Source organism: Rhinoderma darwinii, chromosome 10, assembly GCF_050947455.1.
Source record: "Rhinoderma darwinii isolate aRhiDar2 chromosome 10, aRhiDar2.hap1, whole genome shotgun sequence".
NCBI lineage: Eukaryota > Metazoa > Chordata > Amphibia > Anura > Rhinodermatidae > Rhinoderma > Rhinoderma darwinii.
The window spans coordinates 99,720,672-99,743,256 of record NC_134696.1 but is presented as its reverse complement, the minus strand read 5'-3'; the positions used below and the strand labels follow the sequence as shown (position 1 = coordinate 99,743,256).

The following is a 22,585-nucleotide window of genomic DNA, read 5'->3' as shown; positions in this document are numbered from 1 at the left end:
GTGGGTTAGGAATAGAACAAGACCCGCAGATGTAGCAGAGCTGGCACGATGTGATGTGTTCTAAACAAGATATCTTCACACTATACGTAAACTTATTATAACGGTGCAGAAAAGTGAAATAACAAATTGAGCTCTGCTACATTTATATAAACTGGTAAAGAGGAAGTAGTAGGAGCGGGAGTGAAAGTAGTTGTTGTAATTACAAAATAATAAACTATTATGTGGCACAGAAGTGAAAGTCATAACATTATAAGATTAACTCTTTACACCTTTCCTCTCACTGGGCAATTCAGGCGTTATGTCCCAAAAAATTCACACAGACCTGTGCATCTTTATGAAAATTTCAATATACATTTTCAGTGATATGGTTACAACAATTTATTTATGTTTATTTTATACACTAAACACTTATGTAGCTTTTGCCATGATATATATTTTTTAAAAATGGTTGTATATATATTGATGCCTATATACATGCATGGGTATATAAAACTATAGCGAGATCTTCTATACACTACTACCATTCTAGCCTTCCTGGCAAGCATGGTCATGTGCTTCTACATAGAATTCCATCTAAACAAGCAGAGCTGCAGTGTAAATCATGGGGAAGAACAGAACAGCAGTTTGATCCTCTGGTAACCTTCTGTATTTGGGAAACTTGTGCACTTATTTCATTCTGAAGTTGTTTTAGGTCTGGTTATACCGAAGGTAGACACCGACTCCTTGGACAGCACCCCTTAATCATTGGATAAACTTTTCTTTAAATGAGGGTCTGCTGTCAATCAGCTGATCACCACAGGTCCAGCTGCTAAAACCCCTGACAATCAACGATTACTGCTGGTACAAGTTGCAAGCGGCCACAGATTTCTCCTGCAGCGGCCACTACAGGAAAAAATTTGGTATTACATGGCACCTATTCAAGTGACAACAATGTGCCCTAATCGGGGCAACTCCTTTAAACATTAACACAGAGAAAAACAAATTAAGTCTTCTGAACATTCTCATACTCAGGAGCTTCCTTTTTATTGCCAGTAGTTGATTTTGCCTTATTATCAACCTGTGAATAAAAAAAATAAAAAAAAAGTTTTCATTATTTAACAACATAAAGATAATAAAAAAAAATGAATAAAAGGAAAGTTGTAATTGAAATCTAAGATCAAATGTGTACAACTGCATCCAAATCAGAATACTAAAGCTGTATGAATCAGTCTAAGGGCAAAGCCCCACGTGGCGGAATTGCTCTGGAATTCCGCTGCGGACACTCTGCAGCGTTAATCCGCAGCGGACCCGTTTCTCCATTGCCTTCCACTGCTTTTTAGTAGGGTTCGTATAGACGATGCGGAAAATTCCGCTGCAGAGCATAGGCTGCGGTGCGGAATTTGGTGTCCGCAGCATACAATGGTTGTTGCGGACGTGTGGCGGACTGTTTGCGGACTCATTGCGGAAGTTCTCCATTGACTTCAATGGAGATTCAAAATTCTGCAATGAAGTCCGCAGCTGTCATGCACATGTTATGTGTGCTGCAGAGCGTATTGGTTTTACTAACATGACATTTCTTCATTCTGGCTGGACATATGTATTTCTAGGTCTACAGCCAGACTGAGGAAGTCAATGGGGCTCCCGTAATTACAGGTGACTACGTGTATGCACCCATAATTACGGGAGGGTTGCTAGGCGACGTCAGTAAATAGTCACTGGCCAGGGTGCTGAAAGAGTTAAGCGATCGGCAGTAACTGTTTCTGCACCCTGGACAGTGACTACCGATCCCAATATACATCAACCTGTAAAAAAATAGATGTTCATACTTACCGAGAACTCCCTGCTTCTTCCTCCAGTCCGGCTTCCCAGGATGACGTTTCAGTCTAAGTGACGGCTGCGGCCAATCACAGGCCAATCACAGGCTGCAGCCAATCACAGGCCAATCACAGGCTGCAGCCAATCACAGGCCAATCACAGGCTGCAGGCAATCACAGGCCAATCACAGGCTGCAGCGAATCACAGGCCAATCACAGGCTGCAACCAATCACAGGCCAATCACAGGCTGCAGGCAATCACAGGCCAATCACAGGCTGCAGCGATCACATGGACTGCCGCGTCATCCAGGGAGGTTGGGCTGGATGCCGAAAGAGGGACGCGTCACCAAGACAACGGCCGGTAAGTATGAAATTCTTTTACTTTCACTAGGGAAAGGGCTGTCCCTTCTCTCTATCCTGCACTGATACAGAGAAGGGAAGTACTTTCACCTGAATACGCAACGGCTAGTCCGCATCAATTTACTGCCCAGAATCTGCAACGCAGATTCTGTGCGGCATTGATGCGGACAGTTGCGGAAGAAATACGCCACGTGTGGCCATGCCCTAACAGGTTTAAAATTCAACTTGGTTGGTCCAGGATTAGACAACAGCGCCACTCTTGTCCATGGGTTGTGTGTGGTATTGCAGCCTAGCTAAATTTACATGAATAACAATGAAGTGAAATACCAGATACAGCTCATGGACAGGAGTGGCGCTGTTTCTGAAACGACAGCAGACCCATTTTTTTCCCCGTTTTTTTGGAAGGCACATGGTTGGCCTGTTATAGCCTATGAGTTAACCATGTGTGTCCTGAAATAACCTGAACAGCACAGATGAACACAGCAGCCCATTCATATTAGTGATCAGTTGGCGTCCGTCCGCTGGGACTTATCTGAGAGTAGTGCCCCTTCAGGTACCATGGGTCACACCATTGGTCATACTTAGTTTTCTCAGGACGCCCATGGTTGGCCTAGAGACTCCAACCCACATAGATTGGGATTGCTTGTCCTCTTCTCTAGTTTTAGCTCAGGGCCAATCTAGCTTTAGATCTGGCAGTCTGGTTGCTATTGATATAGTGCCCAACAACCCCAGTCTTCTTAATGCCAAGCAACCAATCTGCCAACCAAAGGCAGGGATGCCACCAGGAAGACGAGGAGGCATTTTGGTGGGATGTGGTTGTGGAATTGGTGTATCCAACCTACCAGATACATGTCATGAGTGAAACCCTAGTGATTATGAGCCAATGGTCATGTCGTCATTATGAATGGAGAGGGATATTATTCTAGATTGTCCATCATACAATTACCTGTAATCTATCGTAATCATTTGCCACCTCTTTCTTGTCCAGATTTGCATAGGTTAAATCTGGGGTTTGTCTCACCTGTGCAAAAATCAAAGTAACATACATGACACTACTTGTTGGGGTGCGGGTGTTCTTGCCGTCACACACCGTCCTCACTCAGGATTTGGCAAACAACGCTCGTATTAATTTTGAGCAAATACAAAATAAAACAACACGCAGGTACATTAGGGGTTAAATTGCTGCTGCCTTCATATCGAGCGTCACCCCAATCCTCAGCTCATATGCTCTGAACTGAACCTGTCCCACCCTCCTCTGGGTGCACTTAAATACACAATATTCTATTTCCCAGAATTCTACAGTCTTAAAGGGACACACACACATTTGTGTTTAAATTTCAAACACCTACATATTATACATAAACCACCTATTATACATATTCCATACTTCATGTCTCCTTTTAAAAAGAAAAGTAGCTTACAATCGCTATACACATAACTAAATCATAGAAAAGGAAGATACATCTACTTTGTGTGGCTGCAGCTCTGCCTCACCTGGTAATAATCAAGTGCCTCCTATATAAACCCAGCGCCCCCTCCATGCAGGTGAGGTGCAGGTAATGCTGTGTGTTATTGGGGAATGCTGAATCAGTTTGTCTGTAGAAATAATAGTGGACAGAGACATGCACAGACAAGATAATTCACTATTCACCCTCAACACTACTCAAAATGTAAAAAACTCAATTCTATTGTATCCTCAAGAAAAGTACTGAATCTCCGGGAGGAGATCCAGCTAGAAGACAATGCTGCCTAGGAGAAGTATGCAAAATACCTCCAGAAGGAATACTGTCTCACCAGTGCCACCTATAGGTGACTACCCAGTAAATCAATAACTAATCCCTGAGTTGGATATTGCTTTACATGAATGTCACCTATAGGTGGCACTGGAGGCACAGTTTTATCCTTCTGGAGGAAAGGTGTATGTGTCAATTCTAATAGTAAGATGCCCAAGATAAAGTCTGATGTTGTGGAGTCAGATGTCAGCTAAGGCTGGGTTCACACGTGGCGGAATTTCACTTGAATTCCGCTGCGGACACTCCGCAGCGTTAATCCGCAGCGTAGCCGTTTCTGCATTGACTTCCACTTCTATTTAGAAGTGTTCGTTTAGACGATGTGTAAAATTCTGCTGCGGAGCATAGGCTGCGGAGCGGAATTTGGTGTCCGCAGCATGCTCTGTCTGTTGCGGAGCAGTGGCGGACTGGTTGCGGACTCATGGCGGAATTTCTCCATTGACTTCAATGGAGATTCTAAGTTCCGCAATGAAGTCCGCAGCTGTCATGCACATGTTATGTGTGCTGCGGATGCGTCTTGCTTTTTTGACATGACATTTCTTCATTCTGGCTGGACCTATGTATTTCTAGGTCTACAGCCAGACTGAGGAAGTCAATGGGGCTCCCGGAATTACGGGAGCGTTGCTAGGTGACGTCAGTAAATAGTCACTGTCCAGGGTGCTGAAAGAGTTAAGCGATCGGCAGTAACTGTTTCTGCACCCTGGACAGTGACTACCGATCCCAATATACAGCAACCTGTCAAAAAAATAGAAGTTCATACTTACCGAGAACTCCCTGCTTCTGTCTCCAGTCCGGCTTCCCAGGATGACGTTTCAGTCTAAGTGACGGCTGCAGCCAATCACAGGCCAATCACAGGCTGCAGCCAATCACAGGCAAATCACAGGCTGCAGCGGTCACATGGACTGCCGCGTCATCCAGGGAGGTCGGGCTGGATGCCGAAAGAGGGACGGGTCACCAAGACAACGGCCGGTAAGTATGAAATTCGTTTACTTTCACTAGGGAAAGTGCTGTCCCTTCTCTCTATCCTGCACTGATAGAGAGAAGGGAAGCACTTTTCCCGCAGTCCGCAGCATCTAGTCCGCATCAATTTACTGCACATTTTGGGCAGATCCGCAGCCGTAATCCGCAACCCGGATTAGGTGCGGCATTGATGCGGACAGTTGCGGAGGAAATCCGCCACGTGTGGTCATGCCCTAACACTTAAAGCTACTCAGTCACTGCCACCTGGAGCCATTGATAGAAGGCACAGGCTACCGCCAGCTATGGTGGTTCTGGTAGTTTTTCCTGGGTAAGGGTGCACCCTTTAAGCTTAAAATGTCCCCCCTCTCAAGGAAAATCTACTCCGCTTCTGTGAAGAGACCCTAAAGCCCAGTGATATCATAATAAACCGCTTTACTACCTTTGACCACCAGGGATGTTGGCATTAACCTTTCCACTGACCTAGAACACCAGGGAAGCTGACATTAAGACCTAATTACCATTAACCAATTAATTACTCTAGTCCACTAAAGATATAAATATAACCCCACCTGATAGACCACCAAGGAGGCAACTTTTTTTTTTCATGGGTCCCCGAAGTTGTAAGTTTGCACTAATTCATCTCGACCCCATATGTAATATTTATCTAGAGTTCTATAGTGTCTGGACGTTATCTAGAACTGTGTTTCTAGGCACTTTACTACAATTTTTTTTTTAACCGTGGTCCCTAATGGGTTGTGTGTGGTATTGCAGCCTAGCTAAATTTACATGAATAACAATGAAGTGAAATACCAGATACAGCTCATGGACAGGAGTGGCGCTGTTTCTGAGACGTCAGCAGACCCGTTTTTCCCCTGTCTTTTTGGAAGGCACATGGTTGGCCTGTTATAGCCTATGAGTTAACCATGTGTGTCCTGAGATAACCTGAACAGCACAGATGAACACAGCAGCCCATTCATATTAGTGATCAGTTGGCGTCCGTCCGCTGGGACTTATCTGAGAGTAGTGCCCCTTCAGGTACCATGGGTCACACCATTGGTCATACTTAGTTTTCTCAGGACGCCCATGGTTGGCCTAGAGACTCCAATCCACATAGATTGGGATTGCTTGTCCTCTTCTCTAGTTTCAGCTCAGGGCCAATCTAGCTTTAGATCTGGCAGTCTGGCTGCTATTGATACAGTGCCCAACAACCCCAGTCTTCTTAATGCCAAGCAACCAATCTGCCAACCAAAGGCAGGAATGCCACCAGGAAGACAAGGAGGCATTTTGGTGGGATGTGGTGGTGGAATTGGTGTATCCAACCTACCAGATACATGTCATGAGTGAAACTCTAGTAATTATGAGCCAATGGTCATGTCGTCATTATGAATGGAGAGGGATATTATTCTAGATTGTCCATCATACAATTACCTGTATTCTATCGTAATCATTTGCCACCTCTTTCTTGTCCAGATTTGCATAGGTTAAATCTGGGGTTTGTCCCACCTGTGCAAAAATCAAAGTAACATACATGACACCATATGTTGGGGTGCGGGTGTTCTTGCCGTCACACACCGTCCTCACTCAGGATTTGGCAAACAACGCTCGTATTAATTTTGAGCAAATACAAAATAAAACAACAACACGCAGGTACATTAGGGGTTAAATTGCTGCTGCCTTCATATCGAGCGTCACCCCAATCCTCAGCTCATATGCTCTGAACTGAACCTGTCCCACCCTCCTCTGGGTGCACTTAAATACACAATATTCTATTTCCCAGAATTCTACAGTCTTAAAGGGACACACACACATTTGTGTTTAAATTTCAAACACCTACATATTATACATAAACCACCTATTATACATATTCCATACTTCATGTCTCCTTTTAAAAAGAAAAGTAGCTTACAATCGCTATACACATAACTAAATCATAGAAAAGGAAGATACATCTACTTTGTGTGGCTGCAGCTCTGCCTCACCTGGTAATAATCAAGTGCCTCCTATATAAACCCAGCGCCCCCTCCATGCAGGTGAGGTGCAGGTAATGCTGTGTGTTATTGGGGAATGCTGAATCAGTTTGTCTGTAGAAATAATAGTGGACAGAGACATGCACAGACAAGATAATTCACTATTCACCCTCAACACTACTCAAAATGTAAAAAACTCAATTCTATTGTATCCTCAAGAAAAGTACTGAATCTCCGGGAGGAGATCCAGCTAGAAGACAATGCTGCCTAGGAGAAGTATGCAAAATACCTCCAGAAGGAATACTGTCTCACCAGTGCCACCTATAGGTGACTACCCAGTAAATCAATAACTAATCCCTGAGTTGGATATTGCTTTACATGAATGTCACCTATAGGTGGCACTGGAGGCACAGTTTTATCCTTCTGGAGGAAAGGTGTATGTGTCAATTCTAATAGTAAGATGCCCAAGATAAAGTCTGATGTTGTGGAGTCAGATGTCAGCTAAGGCTGGGTTCACACGTGGCGGAATTTCACTTGAATTCCGCTGCGGACACTCCGCAGCGTTAATCCGCAGCGTAGCCGTTTCTGCATTGACTTCCACTTCTATTTAGAAGTGTTCGTTTAGACGATGTGTAAAATTCTGCTGCGGAGCATAGGCTGCGGAGCGGAATTTGGTGTCCGCAGCATGCTCTGTCTGTTGCGGAGCAGTGGCGGACTGGTTGCGGACTCATGGCGGAATTTCTCCATTGACTTCAATGGAGATTCTAAGTTCCGCAATGAAGTCCGCAGCTGTCATGCACATGTTATGTGTGCTGCGGATGCGTCTTGCTTTTTTGACATGACATTTCTTCATTCTGGCTGGACCTATGTATTTCTAGGTCTACAGCCAGACTGAGGAAGTCAATGGGGCTCCCGGAATTACGGGAGCGTTGCTAGGTGACGTCAGTAAATAGTCACTGTCCAGGGTGCTGAAAGAGTTAAGCGATCGGCAGTAACTGTTTCTGCACCCTGGACAGTGACTACCGATCCCAATATACAGCAACCTGTCAAAAAAATAGAAGTTCATACTTACCGAGAACTCCCTGCTTCTGTCTCCAGTCCGGCTTCCCAGGATGACGTTTCAGTCTAAGTGACGGCTGCAGCCAATCACAGGCCAATCACAGGCTGCAGCCAATCACAGGCAAATCACAGGCTGCAGCGGTCACATGGACTGCCGCGTCATCCAGGGAGGTCGGGCTGGATGCCGAAAGAGGGACGGGTCACCAAGACAACGGCTGGTAAGTATGAATTTCTTTTACTTTCACTAGGGAAAGTGCTGTCCCTTCTCTCTATCCTGCACTGATAGAGAGAAGGGAAGCACTTTTCCCGCAGTCCGCAGCATCTAGTCCGCATCAATTTACTGCACATTTTGGGCAGATCCGCAGCCGTAATCCGCAACCCGGATTAGGTGCGGCATTGATGCGGACAGTTGCGGAGGAAATCCGCCACGTGTGGTCATGCCCTAACACTTAAAGCTACTCAGTCACTGCCACCTGGAGCCATTGATAGAAGGCACAGGCTACCGCCAGCTATGGTGGTTCTGGTAGTTTTTCCTGGGTAAGGGTGCACCCTTTAAGCTTAAAATGTCCCCCCTCTCAAGGAAAATCTACTCCGCTTCTGTGAAGAGACCCTAAAGCCCAGTGATATCATAATAAACCGCTTTACTACCTTTGACCACCAGGGATGTTGGCATTAACCTTTCCACTGACCTAGAACACCAGGGAAGCTGACATTAAGACCTAATTACCATTAACCAATTAATTACTCTAGTCCACTAAAGATATAAATATAACCCCACCTGATAGACCACCAAGGAGGCAACTTTTTTTTTTCATGGGTCCCCGAAGTTGTAAGTTTGCACTAATTCATCTCGACCCCATATGTAATATTTATCTAGAGTTCTATAGTGTCTGGACGTTATCTAGAACTGTGTTTCTAGGCACTTTACTACAATTTTTTTTTTAACCGTGGTCCCTAATGGGTTGTGTGTGGTATTGCAGCCTAGCTAAATTTACATGAATAACAATGAAGTGAAATACCAGATACAGCTCATGGACAGGAGTGGCGCTGTTTCTGAGACGTCAGCAGACCCGTTTTTCCCCTGTCTTTTTGGAAGGCACATGGTTGGCCTGTTATAGCCTATGAGTTAACCATGTGTGTCCTGAGATAACCTGAACAGCACAGATGAACACAGCAGCCCATTCATATTAGTGATCAGTTGGCGTCCGTCCGCTGGGACTTATCTGAGAGTAGTGCCCCTTCAGGTACCATGGGTCACACCATTGGTCATACTTAGTTTTCTCAGGACGCCCATGGTTGGCCTAGAGACTCCAATCCACATAGATTGGGATTGCTTGTCCTCTTCTCTAGTTTCAGCTCAGGGCCAATCTAGCTTTAGATCTGGCAGTCTGGCTGCTATTGATACAGTGCCCAACAACCCCAGTCTTCTTAATGCCAAGCAACCAATCTGCCAACCAAAGGCAGGAATGCCACCAGGAAGACAAGGAGGCATTTTGGTGGGATGTGGTGGTGGAATTGGTGTATCCAACCTACCAGATACATGTCATGAGTGAAACTCTAGTAATTATGAGCCAATGGTCATGTCGTCATTATGAATGGAGAGGGATATTATTCTAGATTGTCCATCATACAATTACCTGTATTCTATCGTAATCATTTGCCACCTCTTTCTTGTCCAGATTTGCATAGGTTAAATCTGGGGTTTGTCCCACCTGTGCAAAAATCAAAGTAACATACATGACACCATATGTTGGGGTGCGGGTGTTCTTGCCGTCACACACCGTCCTCACTCAGGATTTGGCAAACAACGCTCGTATTAATTTTGAGCAAATACAAAATAAAACAACAACACGCAGGTACATTAGGGGTTAAATTGCTGCTGCCTTCATATCGAGCGTCACCCCAATCCTCAGCTCATATGCTCTGAACTGAACCTGTCCCACCCTCCTCTGGGTGCACTTAAATACACAATATTCTATTTCCCAGAATTCTACAGTCTTAAAGGGACACACACACATTTGTGTTTAAATTTCAAACACCTACATATTATACATAAACCACCTATTATACATATTCCATACTTCATGTCTCCTTTTAAAAAGAAAAGTAGCTTACAATCGCTATACACATAACTAAATCATAGAAAAGGAAGATACATCTACTTTGTGTGGCTGCAGCTCTGCCTCACCTGGTAATAATCAAGTGCCTCCTATATAAACCCAGCGCCCCCCGACAGTCAGGTTTGGTCACATGCAGGTAATGCTGCGTGTTATTGGGGAATGCTGAATCAGTTTGTCTGTAGAAATAATAGTGGACAGAGACATGCACAGACAAGATAATTCACTATTCACCCTCAACACTACTCAAAATGTAAAAAACTCAATTCTATTGTATCCTCAAGAAAAGTACTGAATCTCCGGGAGGAGATCCAGCTAGAAGACAATGCTGCCTAGGAGAAGTATGCAAAATACCTCCAGAAGGCAGACTGTCTCACCAGTGCCACCTATAGGTGGCTACCCAGTAAATCAATAACTAATCCCTGAGCTGGATATTGCTTTACATGAATGTCACCTATAGGTGGCACTGGAGGCACAGTTGTATCCTTCTGGAGGAAAGGTGTATGTGTCAATTCTAATAGTAAGATGCCCAAGATAAAGTCTGATGCTGTGGAGTCAGATGTCAGCTAACACCTAAAGCTACTCAGTCACTGCCACCTGGAGCCATTGATAGAAGGCACAGGCTACCGCCAGCTATGGTGGTTCTGGTAGTTTTTCCTGGGTAAGGGTGCACCCTTTAAGCTTAAAATGTCCCCCCTCTCAAGGAAAATCTACTCCGCTTCTGTGAAGAGACCCTAAAGCCCAGTGATATCATAATAAACCGCTTTACTACCTTTGACCACCAGGGATGTTGGCATTAACCTTTCCACTGACCTAGAACACCAGGGAAGCTGACATTAAGACCTAATTACCATTAACCAATTAATTACTCTAGTCCACTAAAGATATAAACATAACCCCACCTGATAGACCACCAAGGAGGCAACTTTTTTTTTTCATGGGTCCCCGAAATTGTAAGTTTGCACTAATTCATCTCGACCACACATGTAATATTTATCTAGAGTTCTATAGTGTCTGGACGTCATCTAGAACTGTGTTTCTAGGCACTTTACTACAATTTTTTTTTTAACCGTGGTCCCTAATGGAGGCCATTAGGGACCACGGTTAAAAAAAAAAATTGTAGTAAAGTGCCTAGAAACACAGTTCTAGATTACTAGCCCAAAAAGTCTCAGAGGGGACATTTCATATGTATTGTAACGGGATTTTTTTCCAACACTTACCTCATTGATTACTGGCGTGGGACATATTTTGTTTCGACTAAAATAAAAATCCAAAAACATACAAACATGATCACAGAATAGGAGCTGAAGGAGGCGCAATAAAATAATGAACAAATACATCTTAGTAAGATTTGAAACATAATTAAAAAAAAAAAAATATAGAAGTAGATCAGAATAAAAAAATATTTTGGAAAATATCTTAGAAAACAGTGGCATGTACCCCACTTTCGATCAACTTGTAGTTCCCCACCTCTGTAAATGTATATAAACTTCAACAGATATGAGCGAAATTATTCTAGACTAATCCAATTCGGTTTGAATTTCCCAAAGTTTTAGATTCTGCAAAATGCATAACTTTGGGGGTTTGCGTCACACAAATTGCGGCAAAATGGCAGCAATTTGTGAACACCGGTTTCCGTTTTACATATTAGAAAAAGGATTACATGACATGACCTTGAATGAGTTTTCCCATAATACCTAGGGAATACCCCCTGAAAGTATGCTCCAAATCTTCTTTGGTTTGGTACAGATTTTCGGCTGGATTTGCCACTGCGGAGAAGAGGAGATTTTTATGAAAAAAAATCTAAAGAAAACATAATCACATCCCATTGTTTTTCGTAGCGACGCATCCCTGCTCCCATTGGCTGGTGTCTGTTGAGCTGACTTCCTGACATGTTGTCTTATGTAACCGCTACAGCCAATCACAGGCTGCAGCGGTCACATGTGAGGAAAGGTCCTCTCAGGAGGCTGGCTCAACAGACATTAGCCGATAGGAGCAGGGATGCGTCACCACGGGAGAGCAGGGAAGGTGCGTATGGTATTTTTTTTATTTTAATATTTGGAATATATGGGGAACTTCTGATTCGGGGCAAATTTATTCAGACCGGATCAAATTGGATGGCCGATTTAATCAAGTCCGACCCGAAATTAATATTCGGAAATTCTCTCATCCCTACTCCTTAACCCCCCAAAAAACTATATATAGTATTACAGTAAAAAAGATAGGGAGGAGAGGGAAAGAGGGTGAGGAGGGAAATGCAGCTGCTGTTTCTCTATCTTTCAATGTAACATAAGGAAAGGAGCAGAGCCGGCAGCGGAGAGAGACATATGACTAGTGGTGACTCCTCAACCTACATTACAAATACAGGATAGATAAATGGCGGCTGGCTGCTTTGTATGAGCGCCATACACTGCGGCCAGCCGCTATTGATTTACAAGCGCCAGTACTCCACAAATCAGTCCCCAGCATGGCTTAGTGCCTGATGAAGATCTTCTGATCTAAAATTTTCATCCTTAAAATGTCTCGGATTAGCCCAGTAACGCCTCACGCTCATGGCTATATTACAGATCCATGTGGTACAGTGCCATAAGACAGCACCGACTGAATATAAAAATACGGAGGCATACGGACTCTATGTGCCCGCCGTAAAGCTCCTGTGTACATGGATATGTCATGTGCATGAGCCCTTAGTATATTATACGAAAGCGACTTTTATACAAGAGAATTTGATATAGGAAGCCTGTAAAAAGAGTTCTCCTACATCTGTCCTTAAAGGCAACACTTACTGTCCGTATACTTTAGCGACTAAGTGTTATCATAGGGACACTAGATCTCATAGCAACTATCTATTCTAGAAAAATGAAAGATTGATTATGATTGGCCATGAGGCCAGGCTTCCGATTTAGGTCAGAGACAGGAAGTATTGTCATGGAGACTAAAGCAGGGTAGTACTTGGGGATTTAATATGAAACATCTCCTTTAAGTCACATTAATTACATTGGGTATCATTAGAATACTCTACCTCCTATACATGATGATAAGCAATAATAGTAAAAGAAGACAGCCGATTCCAGCCAGTACAATAATAGTGACAACCATATTTGGTGATTCAGCTGAAAACAGAGGAAGAGAGAGAGATAAATATTAAAATATGGAATCAGAAATCAGTATTTATGATACTAAATATATGCAATAGTTAGGAGCTAGACACGGAACTAAATGCGGTATATATATATATATATATATGGATATGAGAGTGAATAGTCTGTATATTACCTTAAAGGCTAAACTGACACGCTATGTTATACCTAGTGCAGTGGGCGGAGCATGACATGACACAAGCATAACACAGTGTATCAATTTTACCTGTAACGTTCCATTAAAGTGAATCTCAGCCATCTACAATATGTCATTTTTTGGTCCAAAACGCCATGATTAGATTTTAATATTTTTTTTATGTTGATTGGAGCTCAATTTTTCTGATACAATGCTCCATAAGAGGCATAGATTTCAAAGATAAATTTCTGGCTGCCTGCAGGCACCACTAGGGGGAGCTTCTCACTAGCTGCATATTATCTACAGTGAAGGAAATAAGTATTTGATCCCTTGCTGATTTTGTAAGTTTGCCCGCTGTCAAAGACATGAACAGTCTAGAATTTTTAGGCTAGGTTAATTTTACCAGTGAGAAATAGATTATATAAAAAAAAAATAAGTATTTGATCCCCTACCAACCATTAAGAGTTCAGCCTCCTCCAGACCAGTTACTGCTCCAAATCAACTTGGTGCCTGCATTATAGACAGCTCTTACATGGTCACCTGTATAAAAGACTCCTGTCCACAGACTCAATGATGAGTCTGACTCTAACCTCTACAACATGGGCAAGACCAAAGAGCTTTCTAAGGATGTCAGGGACAAGATCATAGACCTGCACAAGGCTGGAATGGGCTACAAAACCATAAGTAAGACGCTGGGTGAGAAGGAGACAACTGTTGGTGCAATAGTAAGAAAATGGAAGACATACAAAATGACTGTCAATCGACATCGATCTGGGGCTCCATGCAAAATCTCACCTCGTGGGGTATCCTTGATCCTGAGGAAGGTGAGAGCTCAGCCGAAAACTACACGGGGGGAACTTGTTAATGATCTCAAGGCAGCTGGGACCACAGTCACCAAGAAAACCATTGGTAACATTACGCCGTAATGGATTAAAATCCTGCAGTGCCTGCAAGGTCCCCTTGCTCAAGAAGGCACATGCACAGGCCCGTCTGAAGTTTGCAAATGAACATCTGGATGATTCTGAGAGTGATTGGGAGAAGGTGCTGTGGTCAGATGAGACTAAAATTGAGCTCTTTGGCATTAACTCAACTCGCCGTGTTTGGAGGAAGAGAAATGCTGCCTATGACCCAAAGAACATCGTCCCCACTGTCAAGCATGGAGGTGGAAACATTATGTTTTGGGGGTGTTTCTCTGCTAAGGGCACAGGACTACTTCACCGCATCAATGGGGGAATGGATGGAGCCATGTACTCTCAAATCCTGAGTGACAACCTCCTTCCCTCCACCAGGACATTAAAAATGGCTCGTGGCTGCGTCTTCCAGCACGACAATGACCCAAAACATACAGCCAAGGCAACAAAGGAGTGGCTCAAAAAGAAGCACATTAAGGTCATGGAGTGGCTTAGCCAGACTCCAGACCTTAATCCCATCGAAAACTTATGGAGGGAGCTGAAGATCCGAGTTGCCAAGCTACAGCCTCGAAATCTTAATGATTTACAGATGATCTGCAAAGAGGAGTGGGACAAAATTCCATCTAACATGTGTGCAAACCTCATCATCAACTACAAAAACCGTCTGACTGCTGTGCTTGCCAACAAGGGTTTTGCCACCAAGTATTAAGTCTTGTTTGCCAAAGGGATCAAATACTTATTTCTCTGTGCACAATGCAAATAAATATATATAATTTTGTCAATGTGATTTTCTGTTTTTTTTTTAAATATAATCTATCTCTCACTGGTAAAATGAACCTAGCCTAAAAATTCTAGACTGTTCATGTCTTTGACAGTGGGCAAACTTACAAAATCAGCAAGGGATCAAATACTTATTTCCTTCACTGTATATATTGAACCCAAAGCCATCCCTTTTTTTAAATCTCTGGGTTTTAAAAGGGGGTTTCCATGCATGTTGGTGTCTTTGGTGAAGATTGCAAAATTCCCCAACCCTATTATACGGACTGTCTGGGATTTTACAGACAATTGGTTTCCCTGGTTATCAAATAATATTCCTGTTAGTTTGGGATGGTTCTGGGGAAAGTAAAGGTGGTAAATGCACCTAGAATTAAATTTTGTTCAATCTAAATAAATTCAAAATTCTTTATAGGGGTCAGAGTTCTGCTTCTATTCAGACAGCCATAGAGTTACATGATAAAACTTATTTTTCTGCCTGCAGCTGCCATTAGGGGGAGCTGGCTATATAAGGATTTATACAGATTCCATTCCATTTATAATAAATCTTTATGCAGTGTGCTCCCCCTAGAAGAAAATAATTTTAACATTTTCTATACTTCTCATGAATAGCTCAGGGGTGTGTTACCAGGTACTAGGAATTCCCCTAAGTGTGCCCACGCGGAACAAATAGGGGAACCAAAGAAGATGTGAGCTAAGATTTCTGTAGACTTGTCAATCCTGCTCAGAATAAGAGTGATGTCTAAAACCAGCTGTATATCAGGATCAGTAAACAGTAAATTTGTGTACATTTGTGAAAATCTGTTTCACCCGCCCCTTGTAATTGGTTGAGTTAACTATTACGTAACTATATAACATATAAGACAATGGAAGCTGAAACAGGGATTGAATAGGACTGAAAGGGATTTTCCGGCACTTAAACATTGATGGACTATTTTAAGGATTGATAATGTTTGATGTGGAGGTGGTCCATGCCTTGGGACCTACATGGGATCAGCACAATGAATGTGCCGCACTATAAGGGCTGAGACAACTTCACTGTTTGGCACAGCCACAGAGGATCAACTGCAAGGCTGGATTAATATTTTTGAAGGCTCCTAGGCCAAAAAATTGGTAAAGTCAATCATCCCATCTCTGGGACCCAGACCATACCGGACGCCTATCCGCTATATACTATAGGATATGTGGGACGCATGTGCACATGCTCTCTCCACTGAAGATTATAGGAGTTAAGGCGGCAAATAAAAAATTAAGAGCCAAACACATATGTGGCCATCTCTCCACCTTTTCTCGCTGGAAAGGATCGGTAAATGGCCATAGGGGACTCCCACTTTCTGGAGTGGTGGTAGTCCCAGAGGTGAACAGTGTATACACTACCCATAAAAATTGTTCTACCAGTCATAACTCATTGCAGAATTTGCTGCCCAAGATATATCCACCTACCAGAGCAAAAGATGGTGGAGGACCCGGGGCACGTGCTCCTTGTGCATGGCCCTGCTCCACCATATGGGCAGCTATGCCTAGTACTACAGCTCAGTCCCATTTCAGGGGGTCGGACCCCCACCAATCAAACATTGACAAGTGGTCACCTACCATCAACCAGCAGAGATACATTTTGGACAGACGTTGGGCCATTTGGGAAAATAGCTTTGCATTCTAGGGAACTGTAATCGTTATTGGAGGAAGGGAAATAGAGCATTTCAGATGTCATGTTCCAATTTCCTCTAGACAGGTTTACATGGTGGACGATGATTTGATTGTTGGGGATATTCCATTGTAGTAATGGGGGTCTTGAGGCACAAGTATGATTTACAGAACAAGTGATCGTGACTGCTTCAGACTCTTTCATGTTTTCAACCCCTGTTATTACTGGTTTAGGTGGAAACTCTGAAGAGAGAGGGAATTAAATAAGTAAAATCTCCTAAAATTAACCTAATCAGGGTAACTCCTTCCTGCCCATGACATATAGTAAATGTAAATTGGAGTAAGTTTGCACACCTGGACCTATATATATATATATATATATATATATATATGTGATCGTCAATGCACAGAGACAGGAGAAACCTCCAATATCAACTGTTTAGCCACTAAAAACACTTTCAATTTTCTCACAAAAAGTCATACACAGTCAAATTGTCTTAAAAATATAAAGTAAAATAAAACATTTCCCTTAAGATCAAACTTGGCTGGAACAGCCAAGTTTGGTCCTAAGGGAATTTTTTTTTAGGAATAAACCAGTCTACTTTATGGACACTATTTTTCTGGATCAAATAATTGATATGCCAGGCGCCAAGTATAACGTGCCAACTATAGCAGATGCCAGATCAATATCTATATTTGTATTATGTTGCACTGCTATAAAGAGTAAAAATGCAACATGATGCCAAGTTCTGCGTCACCTTGGAAAATGTTGTATTGCTACATCTACTGTATATGGTGTATGTGACAGTGACGTCTGGTGCCATAGAAATAGCCAATTGCCAAAAAGTGTATCAATAGTCTATTGTTAAGCTGTTGATTGCTAAATCTGTAGGAGACTTATGTAAAAAATAAAGCAAATAGCCCATACAATGTATTTACCCCTATGCCCCATCTTATTCCAACATTCACTTACCACCAACTATATCCTTTTTTTTAAGAAAGTAAAAACTGGAGAGTGCAAGTTCTGAAATTGTAAATTCTAATTGTACATTTCTAATAAATCGGAGGTGGGACACCTCGGACGCCACTCTTTTTTGCATTTTTTTTTTATTTGCAAAATATCCTAATAAAATTCCCAAAATGTAAAATTTCCCAATTTAATATTATACATTTTTTTTAAAAATTGTTATTAATGATTTTGTTTAATTACTCATTTTGTTCAAATCTTTTCCCCAGCAGGGAAACATATAGTATTACCTATTCTAAATGTTATTGCCCCTACCTGAGACATTCACCGTACAGAATTTTCCATCCAGATTGTAGGCATGTATGATTTGGTTTATTCCCGGATAGTATTGTCCGCCTTTTTGTACATCGTTTATCCTCAATGAGCAGCTGCTTCTCCTCATCTGGACCAGAGCTGTACGTCCAATGTATTTGCTGTCTATACTACCGCGACTTTTGTTATTATAAACTTCTATGTCTCCTGTGGGGGTTCTTAAGAACCACAATAAATTGAAATCTTGGACATTGGGTGGATAAGTTAAAGTGCAGGGGATCTCCACACAGGAACCGCTCAAAGCTTTGATTGTTGTAGGGAATGCAAAGCTCCAGTCACTGCAAATTGGACTGTCCAAGCAACCTGAAAATGAAAATTCAATCACAAATCTATCTTTATTATAACTTTTTCCAGATATTTTCGGAAGTTTTTGAGCTCCATGAAAGCTCCAGGATATTCAGAACTTTATTATGGCATCCAAAGAGGTCTACGTGCCCATACTCTGCCTCCAAGGGACAGAGAGATAGATAGATAGATAGATAGATAGATAGATAGATAGATAGATAGATAGACAGAAAGACATTTGTAACAAAGCCCCCCCACCCCCTTACCATGTGCAATTTAAAATACTGGTGTCTTCCTATAGGGCAAAGAGACATTTATGCCCCCCAGGCAGCAGTACCCAGATGTGAATTTTACCTCTGTGCCCCTTATAGCTACACTCGTAATAAATAGTAGAGAAATGTGAGATCTATAGATACCTGAAACCTGGATCTTGACTGGTCTATCCTCCCGGCTTACTGTGAAGGAGTTTGTAGATATTTCGGGGTAGTACCACGCTGTAAGTCTCACGTCTCGGATTATCAGCGAGCAGTCTGTTCCATTACCTTTGAGGAAGGTGAGATTTTTGTACTGCAGGATGACCTTCTCCGGGTCATCACTGTTATAAATCTGTTGATGTACTTTGATTTTGTATATATACCAGATCAGAACGAACTTTCCGGGGTCATTAGGGGCAACGATTGTGCAGGGAATCTCCACTGTGGAATATATTGAGGCATCTAAGGATTCCGGTATTGTAAATGTCCAGCTATCTTTTTGTGAATCTACAAAATATCCTGAAAAAAAATAGTTGAATAAGCGCGTGTTCACATCAGCGTTGGTTTTCCAGTATTATGGGTTGCGTTGCAGATTCCATCAGAGGAATCCATGAACAGAAAGCCTAACGGAAACTAAAGCTTCAGTTTGCATTACCATTGCTTTCAATGGTAATGCTTCAGTTTGCCTTGGTTTCCATTTGTTTCTGTTCCGAAAGGTTTCCATTTATTTTGCAGAAAAAATAGCGCAGTCGACTGAACATAAAGAATGGGATTTGGGGTTCAAGGGGGTTTATCAATAGATAATTTTTCCTGAAGCATTGCTTTACCCTTCTACATCATTTATTCTTCCTTTACAGCTTCTATTATAGCCCATTGTCATCCAGAGCTGCATTCCAAATTTTGTAGGCTGCTGCATAGAGTCTGGAAAGTGTAGCCTTGTATAGAAAAACAACTACCAAAATGCAATGCAACAGAGATCAACAGTGATTAATGCGTTATAGTGGCTCCGCTAACTTGGTAGGGCGTGTCTGAACAAGATTGTTGACTGTTTCCAATTAAAACCAGCAGAGATATGACTACAGCTCTGGCATATAATTCAGGCTATAACTCAGCTTTAGAACAAGATAAGTAATGTCATGAATTTCACTAGCAGAATAGTGAGTGCAGCTCTGGAGTATAATACAGGGTGTAACTCAGGATCATTACAGGATAAGTAATGTAATATATGTACACAGTGACCACACCAGCAGAATAGTGAGTGCAGCTCTGGAGTATAATACAGGATATAACTCAGGATCAGTACAGGATAAGTAATGTAATGTATGTAAACAGTAAATCTACCAGCAGAATAGTGAGTGCAGCTCTGGAGTATATTACAGGATGTAACTCAGGATCAGTACAGGATAAGTAATGTATGTACACAGTGACTCCACCAGCAGAATAGTGAGTGCAGCTCTGGAGTATAATACAGGATATAACTCAGGATCAGTACAGGATAAGTAATGTAATGTTTGTACACAGTAAATCTACCAGCAGAATAGTGACTGCAGCTCTGGAGTATAATACAGGATGTAACTCAGGATCAGTACAGGATAAGTAATGTAATGTATGTACACAGTGACTCCACCAGCAGAATAGTGAGTGCAGCTCTGGAGTATAATACAGGATGTAACTCAGGATCAGTACAGGATAAGTAATGTAATGTATGTACACAGTGACTCCACCAGCAGAATAGTGAGTGCAGCTCTGGAGTATAATGCAGGATATAACTCAGGATCAGTACAGGATAAGTAATGTAATGTAATGTACACAGTGACTCCACCAGCAGAGTAGTGAGTGCAGCTCTGGAGTATAATACAGGATATAACTCAGGATCAGTACAGGATAAGTAATGTAATGTATGTACACAGTGACTCCACCAGCAGAATAGTGAGTGCAGCTCTGGAGTATAATACAGGATGTAACTCAGGATCAGTACAGGATAAGTAATGTAATGTATGTACACAGTGATTCCACCAGCAGAATAGTGAGTGCAGCTCTGGAGTATAATATAGGATGTAACTCAAAATCAGTACAATTCCAAAAGAATATCCAAAAGAATAGAGAAAGATGGATAGATGGATTGATGGATGGATGGATGGATGGATAGATGGATGGATGGATGGATGGATGGATGGATGGATGGATGGATGGATAGATAGATAGATAGATAGATAGATAGATAGACAGACAGACAGACAGACAGACAGACAGACAGACAGATAGATAGATAGATAGATAGATAGATAGATAGATAGATAGATAGATAGATAGATAGATAGATAGATAGATAGATAGATGAATTGGAACCTGTGTTGTACTGCCTATTCTTTTTGAAATATATATGTGGGACTGGAGTCTCTCTCTCTCTCTCTTTCTCTCTCCTCTCTCTCTCTCTCTCTCTCTCTCTCGCTCTCTCTCTCTCTCTCCCTCTCTCTCCCTCTCTCTCTCACTTTTAATAAATTATTACGCTCTGGTTTGGTCCCTTTTGAGCAGCTACATTGTAATTACTTAATCTTATATCAATGTAAATTATATTTCTGTTACCTGGAAGAACAAATAAGCAAAATGATAATTTCAGGCACTTAAAATGTGACTCCATTCTCTCTGGTAAAATTGGTCAGTTCAGTTTCCTAAAGAAAAAAAAACATTTTATGCCTGTTTACAATTATTCATGTTATATATGTTTATCAATGTAGCAGCGGTGAGTTTATCAATGTAGTAGCATGATCCATAACATATTTGGCGCACCACATACCAGACACATATCATTACTGTCCTACAGTATTTTAATCGAACAAATGGCGCAATTCAATAATACATTTTTCACAACCATTGCAGGTTTTTTTTTAGCTTTGATGCATCATTTTCCAATCTGCCAAATGTGACGCAAAATGCAAAAAAAAATTCACAAATATTGCAAGGATGGGACAAGTTCTTTTTGTGCCCAGGGCTAGGGTTTCACTACTCCCGCAGCCCAAGTTTGGTCCCTAAGTTTTATTAACCATAATAGCTGATGGAAAACCAATCCCTAATATATAATTCTAACTTTACGTATACTCTACCCCATCCCTCCACACATGTGCAGGGTCGGTTGGGCACCTTAGGGCTTATTTATAGTAGGGTCTGCCAGGTGCCCCTGCAGCTCCTCTCCTGGCTCCATGCCTCACCTCTCCCAGTGCCCCAGTGGGTGCATTAAAATAACTAAAGGAGCTAAATGACAACCTCAGCCCTGCTTCATTGCACATCGGCTTAGTATTTTCTGATATATATATATATATATATTTTTTTTATTATTATTATTATTTTTTTTCTGTTTTGCCTGTTTTTACCTTTTTTGTTTTTTGTATAGTCGTCTATAAAACTGATACATTCTACAATGTAATTGCATATATTAAAAATAAACTTTACCTCATGGTCCTCATCAGACAACAGCGGGTAGAACATTAAAAATAAAGTTAGAGCTTTATAAGGGAAATAGTCAATGGAGAGGAAAGAATTGTGCAATTTCCTCAGACACGAGGTATTCCAGTTTAGAGAAACTGCCACTATGGGCTAATAAAGTCTTTCTTCCGCTAATGCAGTGCAAATTTCCATGTAAAACCAGGACATGCATAGACAAAGGGCCCCTGTGGAAGAATAGTATGTGGGCTCCTTGATTTCCAGTAGCTAAGTAGTCACTGCTCATAGATATACAAAGTCTACACACCCCTGTTTTAAAACCCCGTTTTTGCAAGTTATAAAATCAGTCCAAGATGAATCATTTCAAACATTTTTCCACCCTTAGGCCCCATGCACACGAACGTGCTTCTGATATTCTTTTCAAGGTTGTGGCAGATCTTTCTGCCTATGGAAGGAAAGAATAATTTGTAGGCTCCTTGGTATCTAATGGCTAGTCTGCTGAGAGTGAGATGACCATCATATAATGTATGCATCAAATCTCTCTAATTAAGGGTGCGCTAACCATTTCTGGTGGACCCCAAATCCATGAAAATCTCTTTCACCAGTCAGGTAGCT

At 42.0% G+C, this 22,585-nt stretch overlaps 1 protein-coding gene across 1 annotated transcript; it reads right to left on the bottom strand.

Moving 5' to 3' along the window:
* Positions 1-418: 418 nt before the first annotated feature.
* Positions 419-21,170, bottom strand: LOC142662690 (uncharacterized). Its single transcript, XM_075840901.1, has 11 exons — positions 21,116-21,170; positions 18,818-19,048; positions 17,934-18,293; positions 16,601-16,894; positions 13,069-13,159; positions 11,755-11,815; positions 11,267-11,350; positions 9,567-9,641; positions 6,332-6,406; positions 3,100-3,174; positions 419-1,057 (listed from the first exon to the last, which is right to left on the bottom strand). The coding sequence occupies exons 1-11, from the start codon at positions 21,168-21,170 to the stop codon at positions 983-985; spliced, it is 1,476 nt and encodes a 491-aa protein (XP_075697016.1). The 3' UTR covers positions 419-982.
* Positions 21,171-22,585: the final 1,415 nt, after the last annotated feature.

Coding starts and splice junctions, on each gene's coding strand:
- LOC142662690 (XM_075840901.1), bottom strand. CDS start 21,170: ATGGAGTCACATTTTAAGTGCCTGAAATTATCATTTTGCTTATTTGTT. Junction 16,895..17,933: donor CTGTACGGTGAATGTCTCAG/GTAGGGGCAATA, acceptor CTCTCTCTTCAG/AGTTTCCACCTAAACCAGTA. Junction 9,642..11,266: donor CCACGCCAGTAATCAATGAG/GTAAGTGTTGGA, acceptor ATTTTTGCACAG/GTGGGACAAACCCCAGATTT.